Source organism: Nicotiana sylvestris, chromosome 11, assembly GCF_000393655.2.
Source record: "Nicotiana sylvestris chromosome 11, ASM39365v2, whole genome shotgun sequence".
NCBI classification, from domain to species: domain Eukaryota; kingdom Viridiplantae; phylum Streptophyta; class Magnoliopsida; order Solanales; family Solanaceae; genus Nicotiana; species Nicotiana sylvestris.
The window spans coordinates 2817305-2830210 of record NC_091067.1 but is presented as its reverse complement, the minus strand read 5'-3'; the positions used below and the strand labels follow the sequence as shown (position 1 = coordinate 2830210).

The 12906-nt window shown below is 34.2% G+C and overlaps 1 protein-coding gene across 1 annotated transcript; it reads left to right on the top strand.

Moving 5' to 3' along the window:
- Window positions 1-551: 551 nt before the first annotated feature.
- LOC104214665 (uncharacterized) lies at window positions 552-6376 on the top strand. Its single transcript, XM_009764372.2, has 4 exons — window positions 552-879; window positions 1794-2498; window positions 4889-5078; window positions 5547-6376. Exons 2-4 carry the CDS (start codon window positions 1818-1820, stop codon window positions 6152-6154), a joined length of 1479 nt encoding a protein of 492 aa, XP_009762674.1. The 5' UTR covers window positions 552-879; window positions 1794-1817; the 3' UTR covers window positions 6155-6376.
- Window positions 6377-12906: the final 6530 nt, after the last annotated feature.

The following is a 12906-nucleotide window of genomic DNA, read 5'->3' as shown; positions in this document are numbered from 1 at the left end:
AACAGTTGATTGTGTTTTCATAGGATATGCAACTAATAGTAAAGCATATCGATTTCTGGTTCATAAATCAGAAAATCCCGACATTCATAATAATACGGTTATAGAATCAGATAATGCTGAGTTCTTTGAAAATATATATCCGTATAAAAAGGAATGCGAGTTGTTTGGTGAAGGATCTAAACGACCTCGAGAAGAAACAAAAGAAAGTACATTCAATCAGGAGGATCCAAGACGTAGTAAACATCAAAGAACGTTTACTTCATTTGGACCAAATTTTGTGACTTTCTTATTGGAGAATAAGCCTCAAACATTTAAAGAAGTTATGTCTTCTTCGGAATCATTATCTTGGAAAGAGGCAGTCAATAGTGAAATAGAATCCATTTTGAACAACAATACATGGGAATTGGTTGATCTCCCTCCTGGAAATAAACCTTTGGGTTGTAAATGGATTTTTAAAAGAAAAATGAAAGATGATGGCACTATTGATAAATTTAAGGCAAGACTTGTTGTCAAAGGATATAGACAACGAGAAGGTCTTGAAAATGTGATACATATTCTCCAGTGATGAGAATTACGGCTAGTAGCTTTAGCTGCAGTTTATGGTCTTGAAATTCATCAAATGGACGTAAGGACAGCCTTCTTAAATGAAGATTTGGAGGAAGAAATTTGCATGGAACAACTTGAAGGGTTTGTGGTTCCAGGTAAAGAAAAAAGAAGGTATGTAGACAGCCTCCTCTTTTCAAAATCCTTTTAGCTTTTTTTCGCCTTTTTTTTTTGTGCTTTTTTTCTCTTGCTGTCTTCCGAGCTGGATATTTTTTTGAAAAACAATGGAGAAAAGTCGTCACAGAAAGTCCAGAAGTGCTTCGGGAATTATGGAAGGTAAATTTCTCAATTCTCTCTGAGTTAACTGTTTGCTAGAATTACTAGTAATTTTGCTTTGATGAGCTAAATTTTGTGGTTGAACAGAAAAATAATAGTAATATTTACAGGGAATAAATTGTTTTCTGAAAATGCGTCTTTGGATTCGGAGAATTGGATGAAATCTGGTTGCCTGTTTGACTAAACTAACAAAAGCTGGAAAAAAAGGAATATGATTTACGGAATTTATATTGTTTATTCATGTACTCTTACATTTTGATAATTTAGCTGTTGTAAACTTTCTCTAAATTTTCCTTTGTGTATTTGAACGTCAGAAGTTTAAATGAATCTCTCCATTTTTTTCTGCTGATAATTTATTAATTTTTTTCCTAAGTAAGATTTTCGTCGTCTTATGTATGCCATTTTTAATACTAGTATTTAATGTGGCATAATTAACTCTTTCTTTATTAAATTCTCTTTCAATTGTCTTCCTCTTCGATGTCGTATTTTATCTCGATAATTGCTTTTCTCCTTGTTATGTACATACCCATGAGGTATGGCTTTAGTTTTTATTTTTAAAATATTTTTGGCTTCCAAATTACTTTTTTCCAGTTCTTAATTTAATTAAAGTAAGATGTTTTCCATGAATGATTAGGCCCCTTTATGTGGTGGCAACACCATCATTTTGTTTTTGTTCTATTTTTTTTAATCATTATGTTAAGCGATGGGTTGATTCACTTATAGGCTATAGCTATTCTGCTTAACCCTATTGTAATTTACTCTCTTCCTTGATGTTCACTAACATAAATTCCTGAAATATTTAAGTTATATGACGGTGTAAAGTTTTTTTTTACACTACTAGTTATTTTAACCTATAATAGCAGGTTAGTTACAATTTTTACTAGTACCAACTAATGCTTATCAATATTATCAAGACTCAATATTATCAAGACATTGAAATGGCTGGTACGAGTAGTACACTTGGTGAAATGCTTTCTTTACCTGATGGGGGAACCAAACCCGATCATTGTGATACCATGGTGCAAGTTGAAGAATCCACTAGAGAACTTGGTGGCAGGAAAGGAACTGCTGAATGTGATTTCCCTTTGGGTATTAGTAGTAGAGATGGTTGGAAGGATGTGTGTATTAATGATTCATCAGGATACAGGTCAACTTCTCCGCCTTTTGGCAGCAAAAAGCATAGAACCAGAGGACGACGGGAAGGTTTTTCTAATAAGCAATCCTCAATTCCCAAAGATCCCGTAAATAGGGAACAGTGTGTAAATCACCGCAGAAGTAGGTCCTTGGACGGTATGCTGAATTTGAGAGATGAATTCTTATCCAAAGACTCTAGATCTAGCAAGAAGAAACTTAATTCCTGTCGTCTTGGTAGTGACTCCTCATCAAAAGGCAAGCTAAGCCAGAGAATTGATATGAACCTAGAAGAGAATCAATCTGAGAAGCTGCCTATAGCTTTGCAGGTGCCTGCTGCAGATGACATGCGTTATACTAATGCTGCGGATGATGCAGAAACCGAGAGTATAACCCTGTCATCAGAATATTCTATTGAGATGCTTCAAAAGCTACCTGCAGAATGTTTCAGTGCTTCTCCTCTTAACCAAGAGGTTTCAGTTCCACAGGTTTGTTTATTCTCGTGTAGATGTTTTACGTCTTCTCACTTAAACATAGTTTCCATATCTTTTTCTTCCTTTCTAACTAGCTGTATACCTGTTGGGTTACCTTGCTTAGCCTTGGCTTTGATATGGTAAGTGATGCGCTTTTGATTTGGCTATAAGTTTTGCATAGTAAATTTTCTGTCAGTTGTGTACTTGTGTTTTAGAGTCTTCCTAGGATATAGGTGTTTATGTTCTTTGGTGAATTTTCCTTATTTGGCATCCTATTTCTCTGACATTACTGCTTTCAGAAATGGCCACAATGACTACTTGTTGAAGTAGCATGGCCAGCACTAAGTGGCATCTTCCTTATTCAGTAATATTGAGACAGAAAATTTATGGGTTCTGGCTGGAAAATTTCATATTGAGATGATGTGTTTTATGAGAATATGTTAGCTGAGAAATCTGATTGTTTTAAGCAATGACTATATACTAGTTGAGGGGATACAAGTTTCATGTCTCCTTTTTACAGGTAGCTTTAGAAAATGATTTCTGGATTTATTTGATTACACGTGCAGTTGACCACTTCCTTTTTGATGTCCATAGAATGAAGAACACCTTTCGTTGTTTCAGCGCATATGATCAAAAATGGAAAGTGCTTTTAAGTAGGGAATAGTCAAACATAAATGTTAGTATCAGTTTTCTGCCAATTATTATCTAAAGAGGAACATCCTCTTAGAAAATGATAAAATGTTCAAGCTGAAAAATTGTCGATGTTTATTGCTTGAAAGTAGTTGAAATACATGTGATTGTTTTCTAGATATAACAATATTATCTGGAATTTCCTTGATTAACTTCATGGGTGACCACTTTGCAAGTGACTGAACTGAAGCTTAGCCTTGACTAGTCTTTTAGTAAGCTCAAACTGACATGGCTACTATGCAATATCTAGTCTTTCTAGATATAACAATATTATCTGGAATTTCCTTGATTAGCTTCATGGGTGACCGCTTTGCAAGTGACTGAACCGACTAATCAAGTACTCTATTTTGCATTTTTTTAGCTTAGGCTTGACTAGTCTTTTAGTAAGCTCAAACTGACATGGCTATTTTTGTCAAAAGAAGCTCGAAACAGTAACTAGCTGACTGGGATGGTTTCTGGTCTATCTTAGCCAATCATTGTGATTTAGTGCTATATAATGCTTTGCACACACTAAAATGTTGATACCTTAAAGTTCTGCCTGTGTTTTATACACTTTACTACTCAAAAAGCAACTTTATGGTGTTTTTATTTACTGACAAAAATTTGGTGCATCGACCACTTCAATAACACTAAAGATGAAGCCTAATGGGAATTGGTTTGTGTCATGATTATGGTAGAACTTGAAGGGTGCATTTGTATTAAAAAGACCTAGGAGGTCTGGGGAAATTAAGCCACTTTTTTTGGGGAAGACAGCTTAGATTCCTGTTAACACTTCTGATTTAAGGTTTCCCATTTTGGACGATGCAGATTTTCTAATTGATTGTATATGGTCACTTACTGTTGGATTTTCTGTTTCAACAAGCTGAGAAATTGCTTATGAAATACTCTTTGAATTGGAGATATACATTGAATAATTTCAAGTTGGAGGGTGTTTGTATGTGTGGTATTTGATCCAGATGTTTTAGACATATGGCTATATAGCTGGTGTAATTGATATGGTATTATTCTAGAAGGAATTGATACGCCAGCCTTCCATTTTAGTCTGTGAGACATTATTTAAGTTAACACTGTGAGCGGATGGCAGGTAGAATGGTTTTCCTTGCGTCAGCTTTTACTTGTAAACCATTTGTATCTTTCGTACCTTTTCTAAACTGCATGTATTAGTGTTGCCTCTTTCTCTTTGTCCATTTCATAATAACTCATCAGGAAGTAATAATGTGTACAACATTTACTATGTTGCCTATTAGTTTGTGCAAAACTTTCTTGCTTGGATCAATTTGAAAAGCTTGTGATGCTGGTATCATATGTATGATGTACCGAATGCACGTGTAACAAAATGGCAGGCACTGCATACATTCATCGTGCTGAATGCACATTAAATAATATAGCACTAAAACACATTTATTTGGGGTAAACATTGCCTATTGTTATGTTCTATGGGCATAGATAGACGATTAGTCTTTGAAGTAAAAGAATGTATCTGCTTTTTGTTACTATGGTGTTTATAACGAGATGAGTGATAGTTTTTCATTTTAATTGTTTCCAGAAGAGTAGTAAGCTTGCACCAAAAGGGTGGGCAGACTGCGGAGTGTGGTTAATTAGGTCTTTAAAACACCAAAGATTTATTAGTTTGTATGTTTACAGTACTTTTCTATTTATGTTTTCAGAGTTTCAAGTCTTTTTTGTATCTTATTGTGGAGCTTTCTGTTATCTAGGCAGTACTTCTGGAACCACCACCTGCAGCAGCTTCTGTTCTTTTGGAGTATCCTGCACCTGAACCTGACTCGTCAGTGAGCTCCAAGGAGGCTGATCATCCTAGTCCGCTTTCAGTTCTGGAGGTTCCTTTTACCGAAGATGCGTCTTCTGGTTCAGAATGCTTTGAGAGAGTCAGTGCTGAACTTAATGGTACGTCTGATTTCTTGACCATTGCAATTATTTGCAATATGCTACTTCCAATCTCCAATATCTGTCATGTGTAATTGTATAGTTCGTAACATTCGGATTAGCAAAACAAATAAATAAGAAAAGGAGAAGACTCTATGCTTATAAACTGCAGACTTACTTTTCTGCGGCATTTCAAATCATCAAACACCTTGTGTATTCAATTGACAGGGCGCACCTCTGATGGTGAATTTTTTAATCTGCATCTTTTATGCTTTAGCTACTCACAAGTTGAAATTGCTACTCTCCTTCCCGAAATGTCAAAGTTTTTTGCATTTGAATGATGACGAATCTAGTATTTGAGCCCCTTATTACCATTCTCATCATTGTTATTGTTATGTCTTCTTCTTGTTCTTATTAGTAAGTTTAATAGATTATCTCTGTCCCAGTATTTTGAGAGTTATTTATTTCACATACTTGTAATCTCGCCAGAGCTCCGGATGCAACTGAAGCTCCTCGGAATGGAGTCAGAGGCTTATGCTGATGTAGTAGTAAGTGATGAAGCGGTTGAAGGACCATCAGCTGAGGCCTTTGAAGACAAGTGTAGTTTAATGTCCCAAAGCTGGCAAACTTCTTACACATTAGATGTGCTCACAAACTCTGGCTTGAGGGCATCCAACCCCGACACATTCGTAACATCTTGCCACTCTCTGGAGTCTCCTTTGGATACCTGGATTTTTGACAACCTTGAGAAGAAGTACACTGATGAAACAACTGGACCAAGATATGAAAGGCAGATACTGTTCGACCGTATAAACATCAGTCTGTTGGAGATTCTCAGGAAGTGTGTGGATCCTTGCCCGTGGGTGAAGCCAATAGAGGGTATTAACTGGAAGTGGCAGAAATATGGGATGATAAATATGCTGCAGCAACTGCTGAGAAGCCATGAAAATGCTGCAAATGCAGACATGCCCGCTAATATTGTGGAAGAGATGCATTGGCTAGAACTCAAGGATGACATTGATCTGATAGGTAAGGAAATTGAAATTGTTGATAGAAGACCTCATAGTAGAAGTTGTAACTACGTAGAGGCAATCTAGGTAGTTTCATATAACAAAAGATCCAAGGTTTTAGGAGATGACAAATAAAATACAAATGTTGCATCACCTAGTATTAACTATAGTATAGCTTGATGATATTAAAGGCCAGTATTGGGCACTCGCTTTACATGAAACATAAGCATTCTGAACTTGATTTCTGTAAGTATTGCATCCCCATGGACATATTGCAGAAGAGAGTCAGGTTCCCAGTTAGTAACTACATAATATCAATTTCTAATATAGTTTTTTTTCTAAAAACTAGGCAAACCTGTCACCTTCGGGTGCGCTCTGAGTAAACTTTGCTTCAGTATAATAACTTGCAAATCACACCGTGCTAGGCAAGCCTTATGAGATGAGCTTGACCGAGAAAGCTCGCAGGGGGTTTTGAACCTGTGACCTTCTATTCGGGGGATCTCCTGGTCAACCAACTCGGCCATCCTTGCGAGTTAATTTCTACGTATTAGTTATTATTCGGTGGTTTGGTTGCGAAGTAAGAAAAACATTTTGAAAACTCTATATGTACACGATTGATTTTATGTTCGGTACTCTTTATTGTATTGCTTGAGCAAAATTGGTGTATAAAACTCCGCCTAACTAACTAATTAAAAAATAAGTTTTACTCTCTTTTTGGTTTCTCAATATTATATTCTTCTTAGCATATCATTCATTCACACTATATTATAAGTGTGAAAACCAAAGTTAAGAATTGAATTACTAATATATCCCTCAAAAGTTAGTTGACCCTTTTGTCTTGAAAAAAAAACTTTTCATTAAATGATTACTTTTAGATTGAAACGAGTGAATATAATATGAGACAATTGCTCCATCTACCCGTGTTATTGTAGGTGTAAATTTTGCTTAGTTATTTCAATCTTTATTATTATTTTCTTTCATCTTCCAAATACTCGAACTAATCTATTAGTACATTATATACGAAATTTTTATAAATTTTATTTAGTATAAAAAATTTTAATATTAGTGAGAGTAATTTTAGATATTGCAATACTTATTGGTTAAGACCTCTAATTAATAATTGTAAGACATCTATTACGTTATTTTATATTAGAATTTTTCCTATATTAGATTCAAGCCACGAAATATTAATCTTTTCATAAGTTTTAGAGAACAAGATTGTTAATAAGCGATAGATTAATCATTTTCGATAAAAAAGTATTAGGTATGATACGATCATATCACATATTTTCATTTAATAACAGAAATAATCAGATTATTACACATCATACCTACCAACTTAATTAAATTGTTCAATTTTTATCGTTCAGACAACATCTAATCATTTATTGTTCAATAACCAAGTCATCAAATAGGCAGATTGTTTATCAATTTGAGTTTATAATTTTTCCCTTAAATTTTTTTCCCACTCATTACACACATATTTTAGTATTATCAGTATCATTTTAAGATGTCTTTACTGATTGACATGAGTGTCACAGGTGCAACGCACGTATCCAAAACTAGTTTAATCCAAATGAACGAACCACTCCACCTAAACTAATAATTTATGAAAACTACACTACGTATCACTTGTTTTTTTTTCAGTAAAGGCAAAATGAAAAAGAAGGAATAGTTGAGCGGTCCCGTTAGGAATAGTCGAGCATTAAGGTTGTAGGTTAGGGGAAAGTTGTGAATATTTCTACAGCAAAATAGAGTGAGACTAGCCAGTTAGGAGTTAGACTAAGAATGTCATTGGTAGTCTATTGATGCAGGGCTTTACCTGCTAGTTTTTACTATACCAGCCATCTATTTCGTATTTCGTATTCTGTATTTCATATCTCTTATATTGTTGTTATTGTATTATGCATTTTTATGGTACTAATATATCGTCTCCTGTTGCTTTTATTTTTAGCCGGGGGTCTCCTGGAAACAGCCTCTCTACCCTTCGGGGTAGGGGTAAGGTTTGCGTATATATTACCCTCCCCAGACCCCACTTGTGGGATTATACTGGGTCGTCGTCGTCGTTGTTGTTGTTCCACCCACTCGTTTTAACCCAAACAAATTTTAGGCAAATTGAATAATTGCTTTATTGATTTGTCCCATTTTGGAATGTTTAAATTTGATCAAATCATTTGATTTGACACCTTAACTAAAAGTGATGCGTACTGTTAATGTTTTCAACTTGCATTTAAGAAAGAAAAAAGGGTCACATTTGTTCTTTTATTTTCGAAAATTGTTGACATTTAGCCTCAATTACACTATGGGAACAAATATACTTCTAGTATTAGTAAAATTCTAATTTTTGCCCTCAACCCTGACGGAAACCCCCAATCCACCAAATTAATATTTTCTATATTGATCAATATCAAAGAACTAAGCAAGTCCATTAAATTGGAGTCTTTTATTGAATAAATCTGCATTAGCATGCATGAGCAGTTACAAGAATACACTGGGAAAAGCTGATTGAAAGGCGTGGCTTTTTTCAAAATATTTTAAAAATAAAAGAAAGTTAACCGTAGCTAATAAGCTGATTGAAAAGCGTGGCTTTTATCCATGTCTTAATAAGCTGATCATTTAGGCCTCGTTTGTTTTTTGTTTTTGTTTTTTTCTTTTAAAGATTACGATATTTGAATCTGAATACATATATGAATATCAAAATGTGTATTAAGATTAAAATATATGAATCTGAATAAATTTCTGAATATTAAAATGTGTATTAAAATTTGAATACTAAATGATTAAGACTACTTATTTTTCTAACATCTGAATGTATAGAATTTATCTTTATTTAAAACTTAATAAACATAAAATTCAAATAAAATACTAATTAATCTAATATTTTATTATATATATATATATATATATATAGAGAGAGAGAGAGAGAGAGAGAGAGAGTTGGTGGTGGGATGGCTAACAGAGGTACTTGAATGCCGACTGGAGACGGTGGTTGGTGGTGTTTTGGTTGACGGTGGTGGTTCTGGTAGTACTTAGTGGTGATTGATAACGATGACGATTATAGTTGAGGATGGTGGCGGTGGGTGGGGTCGGTGGTTATGATTGTGACTGAGGAAGGTGATGGTAGGTAGTGGTAGTTTATAATGGTGGGCGGTGCCGGCTATAGTTGTTGATGGTGATGGGGTGGTTGGTTGTGGTAGTTGAGGTGAGTGAGTGTGTGATTGTGTTTGTGGTGGGGAATGATGGTGGTGTGGTAGGTGGGGGTAATGGCTATAGTTGAAGATGGTGGTGGTGGTGGTGCTGGAGGTGGTGGAGTATGGTGGTGGTGCTAGTTAATAATAGTAGGCGATGGTGATAGTGGTAGCAACTATGGTTGAGAATGGTAGTGGTGGTGGTTGAGTATGACGGTGGTGGTAGTTAGTAATGAATGTGGATGCTAGCATATTAATGAAATTAAGTCTTTGTTATAGATCTTAATCATAAAGATCAATTTAGACCCATTAATTAGTTGTGAAGTAAAAATAAATAAGTACTACACTTAATAATTAAGATCTAAATGATTAAGATTGAGACTTGAAAATAAACACTCTTAATGTCTAAAATCTGAATGATTAAGATTCAAACATACATCAACTGCAAAGAAGCGAGGCTTTTTGATGGGTTACTAGTAACAAATCAATGTCTTAATAAACATATCATTTATGGTGGGGTATTAGTTGTACGTCCTCCGGTTCACTTTAATTGATTTTTTGGCCTTTTTGTGGTCCATAATATTTGATTTTTTAGATATCAAAAAGAAATTAACTTCTTTTTTTTTCAAAGTCGTCCTTTGTGTAAAGAGTCTAGGGGTATTTGTTATATTTCCAATGAACAAATTAAGGTTAACATGGTCAATTTTATTGTTAATTAATATTAAAATATGGATTTCTTAATATGTATGAAAACAACCGAAAAATTAATTAAAGTAGACCGGAGAGAATAATAATTTTGGGCTTAGAGAATATTTTGTGTCAATGATGGAAACATGTGCTAATAAAACTTTTGGGCATCATACAATGTAATTTTCTCAATAACTTTTTTGATATCTAGCATTGAGAAACGTCATTGACAACAAGAAGCCCGGCCCTACATGCAAGACTTTTTTTTTGGTACCAAAGATAAATATTATATTAAATCAACATATGTGTACAAAGATGTTGGTGCCCAGATAGCACCATATTACAAACTAAGTCATTACTAATACTATTTATATTATTTGTAGTATCCCTAATGCATCTATCATTACAACAACAAAAGAAGTTTGGGATTATTTGGTAGTTGCTCCTTTCATGCACTGTAGGCCGTTGATCTGGCAAAGCCCATCCAGTAAGTGGTAGTAAGCGTGTAGTTGGTAGACCTTGCTTATCTTCTTCCCAAATTTTTCTAACAAAAAGTGGTGCTTGATCAAAAACTTGCATTGTATAGTTCCCTTCCAAAAAGCTTCCTAATTTTACTAGCTGATTTGCTAATCTATTTTGTTCTTTGTACGCATGGCTAACTATTGGATTATGGAGCTTCCACATCAATTGCATGCAATCAATCAATAGATTAGCATAAATTAAATTGTCAGCATGTAGTAGTGTGATTTCCTCGGCATCAATTTTCACGTGAATTGGCATTAGGTTAATTATCTCCAATGTAAGCCCATGTAACAACGCATACATTTCTGTAGCAATAGTAGATTGACGTGGTATGTTACCTAAGAAACCTATAATCCTGTCCCCATTGTAATCTCTAATTATTCTTCCGATACCATTTGTATTTGATGCTGACGAGTGCACCCCATCCGTATTTAGTTTATATATGTTAGGTTTTGGCGGTATCCATTTTAGAGGAACCTTAATACGTCATTGTATTTTATGGTTTGAAGCTGCTAGATAACAAAATTCAATGGCTTGTTGTGTAGTAAATTTGATGCTAACAGGTTTATGCATTTCTTCATAAATATTTTTGTTTCCGGTGATCCAAATGTTCCATAAGCTTAAAGGTAAATAAGTATGTGGATTAATATTGTATGGTAATTTATGGTCTTTGTAGTTAATTAAAGGAAGTAGCCATTCTTGTGGTGTAGTTAAATTAAGCAAATTATTTATATGTCTTCCTATTCCCAGTTCATTCCAGTAATTTTTCGCATTAACACAAGTTAGAAACAGATGATTTAAGGATTCGCCTGCTTTATGGCAGTATGCATATTCCGCGTTAGTTATAATGCTAATTTATTATAGAAATTAAAATGTTGGCAGTCTATTATGGTTAAGTAACCATATGAAATATTTAATTTTGGGATGTATAGGTTCCATATCCATTTGAATTTACACATTGTATTGTGGTCATCAGTGGTTTGATTTTCCAAGGTTTTGTACATTGAGTTAACCGTAAATTTTTCTTTTGTCGTTAAAGCCCAGTAAATACTTTCAGTTTTTTTATTGTAAGTGGAGATGTAAGGAGTCCTTATAAGATTTTGTATGTCATCCGTAAGTTCAAAAGGCAACTGGTTCCAAGCATTAGAATTATAAATAGAATCAATTTTTATTTTTTAATGTGTCAAAGGTAATGGCCCGCTTATTAGTGAACGAATAGTAATCCCATCCTTTACCCATGCGTCATCCCACAAATTAATGTGTGCACCTCTTCCTATTTGCCATTGTAATCCTAGTTGACAGTATTGCCAACCTTTTAGTATGTTACGCCAAGTTGTGGAGTGATTTGTAAATGATGACAAGTGTAGGAATTTATTAATTAATATCTTAACCCAAAGATTTTGGGGTGAATGAAAAATTTTCCATGTTAAGCTTGCAAGTAGTGCATTGTTCTTCTAGCGAAGGCATTGAATTCCTAAGCCTCATATTTCTCGAGGTGTAGTAATTTTTCTCCATTTTTAAAGATGTAGTTTTTTCCTTGTTGTGATTGTTCCCCATAGAAAATTACGTTGGTACTGTTCCATCTTATTAAGAATGCTTGTTGGAATGTGAATATATTGCATGACATGATTTGGCAAGTTGTTGGGAGTTGATTTGATTAGAGTAGTCCGTCCTGCCATAGTTAGGAAATTAGTTTTCCATCGTGCTAGTCTAAATTTAAAATTATGTAGTAGGAATTGAAAGCCAATATTTTTTTGGCATGATTGGAAAATTAGGAATCCTAAATACTTACCAAAAGTAGCTCCTTCTTTGATTTGGAAGCATGCTAGTACAAAGTTCCCATAATTTATTGTACAGTTCTTTGAGAAAAACAATTTTAATTTCTCAAAATTTATTCTTTGTCCTGAATGTTTGCTGAAATGATTTATTACATATATAATAGCATCGCAACTTTTAGTAGTTATTTTTGGAAAAGGTATTTCATCTGCGAAGAAAAGATGTGATAGTTTTAGTCCCGTTTTTGCAATATTGATGGGTTTCCATTGTAGATATTCTATAGAAAAGATAAAGCAACGTGAAAATATTTCCATACACATTATAAATAAGTACAGTGACAAAGGATTACCTTGGCGAATGCCTCTGGAAGATTTGAAATCAGGAGCATGTGATCCATTAATGAGAATAGAAGTGGAAGTAGTAGTAACGCAAGACATGATTAACTTAATTATAGATGTAGGGATATTAAAGTAAAGAAGTATTTTCCTAATAAACGACCATTCCAGTCGATCAAAGGTTTTTTTAAGATCTAATTTTAGAGGAATAGAACCCGTCTTTCCTTTCATTTTTGCAAAGTGATTTGAATCTTCTTGTACTATTATGGCATTATCATAAGCTCTTTTACCCTGTTGAAAGTTGGTTTATGTTGATCCTATCATTGCCGAG

What these genes read in the sequence shown, in the direction of transcription:
- LOC104214665 (XM_009764372.2), top strand. Translation starts at nt 1,818, where the DNA reads ATGGCTGGTACGAGTAGTACACTTGGTGAAATGCTTTCTTTACCTGAT. An exon ending in AAGAGGTTTCAGTTCCACAG is followed by an intron (nt 2,499 to 4,888) that starts GTTTGTTTATTC and finishes TCTGTTATCTAG; the next exon opens with GCAGTACTTCTGGAACCACC. An exon ending in AGTCAGTGCTGAACTTAATG is followed by an intron (nt 5,079 to 5,546) that starts GTACGTCTGATT and finishes TAATCTCGCCAG; the next exon opens with AGCTCCGGATGCAACTGAAG.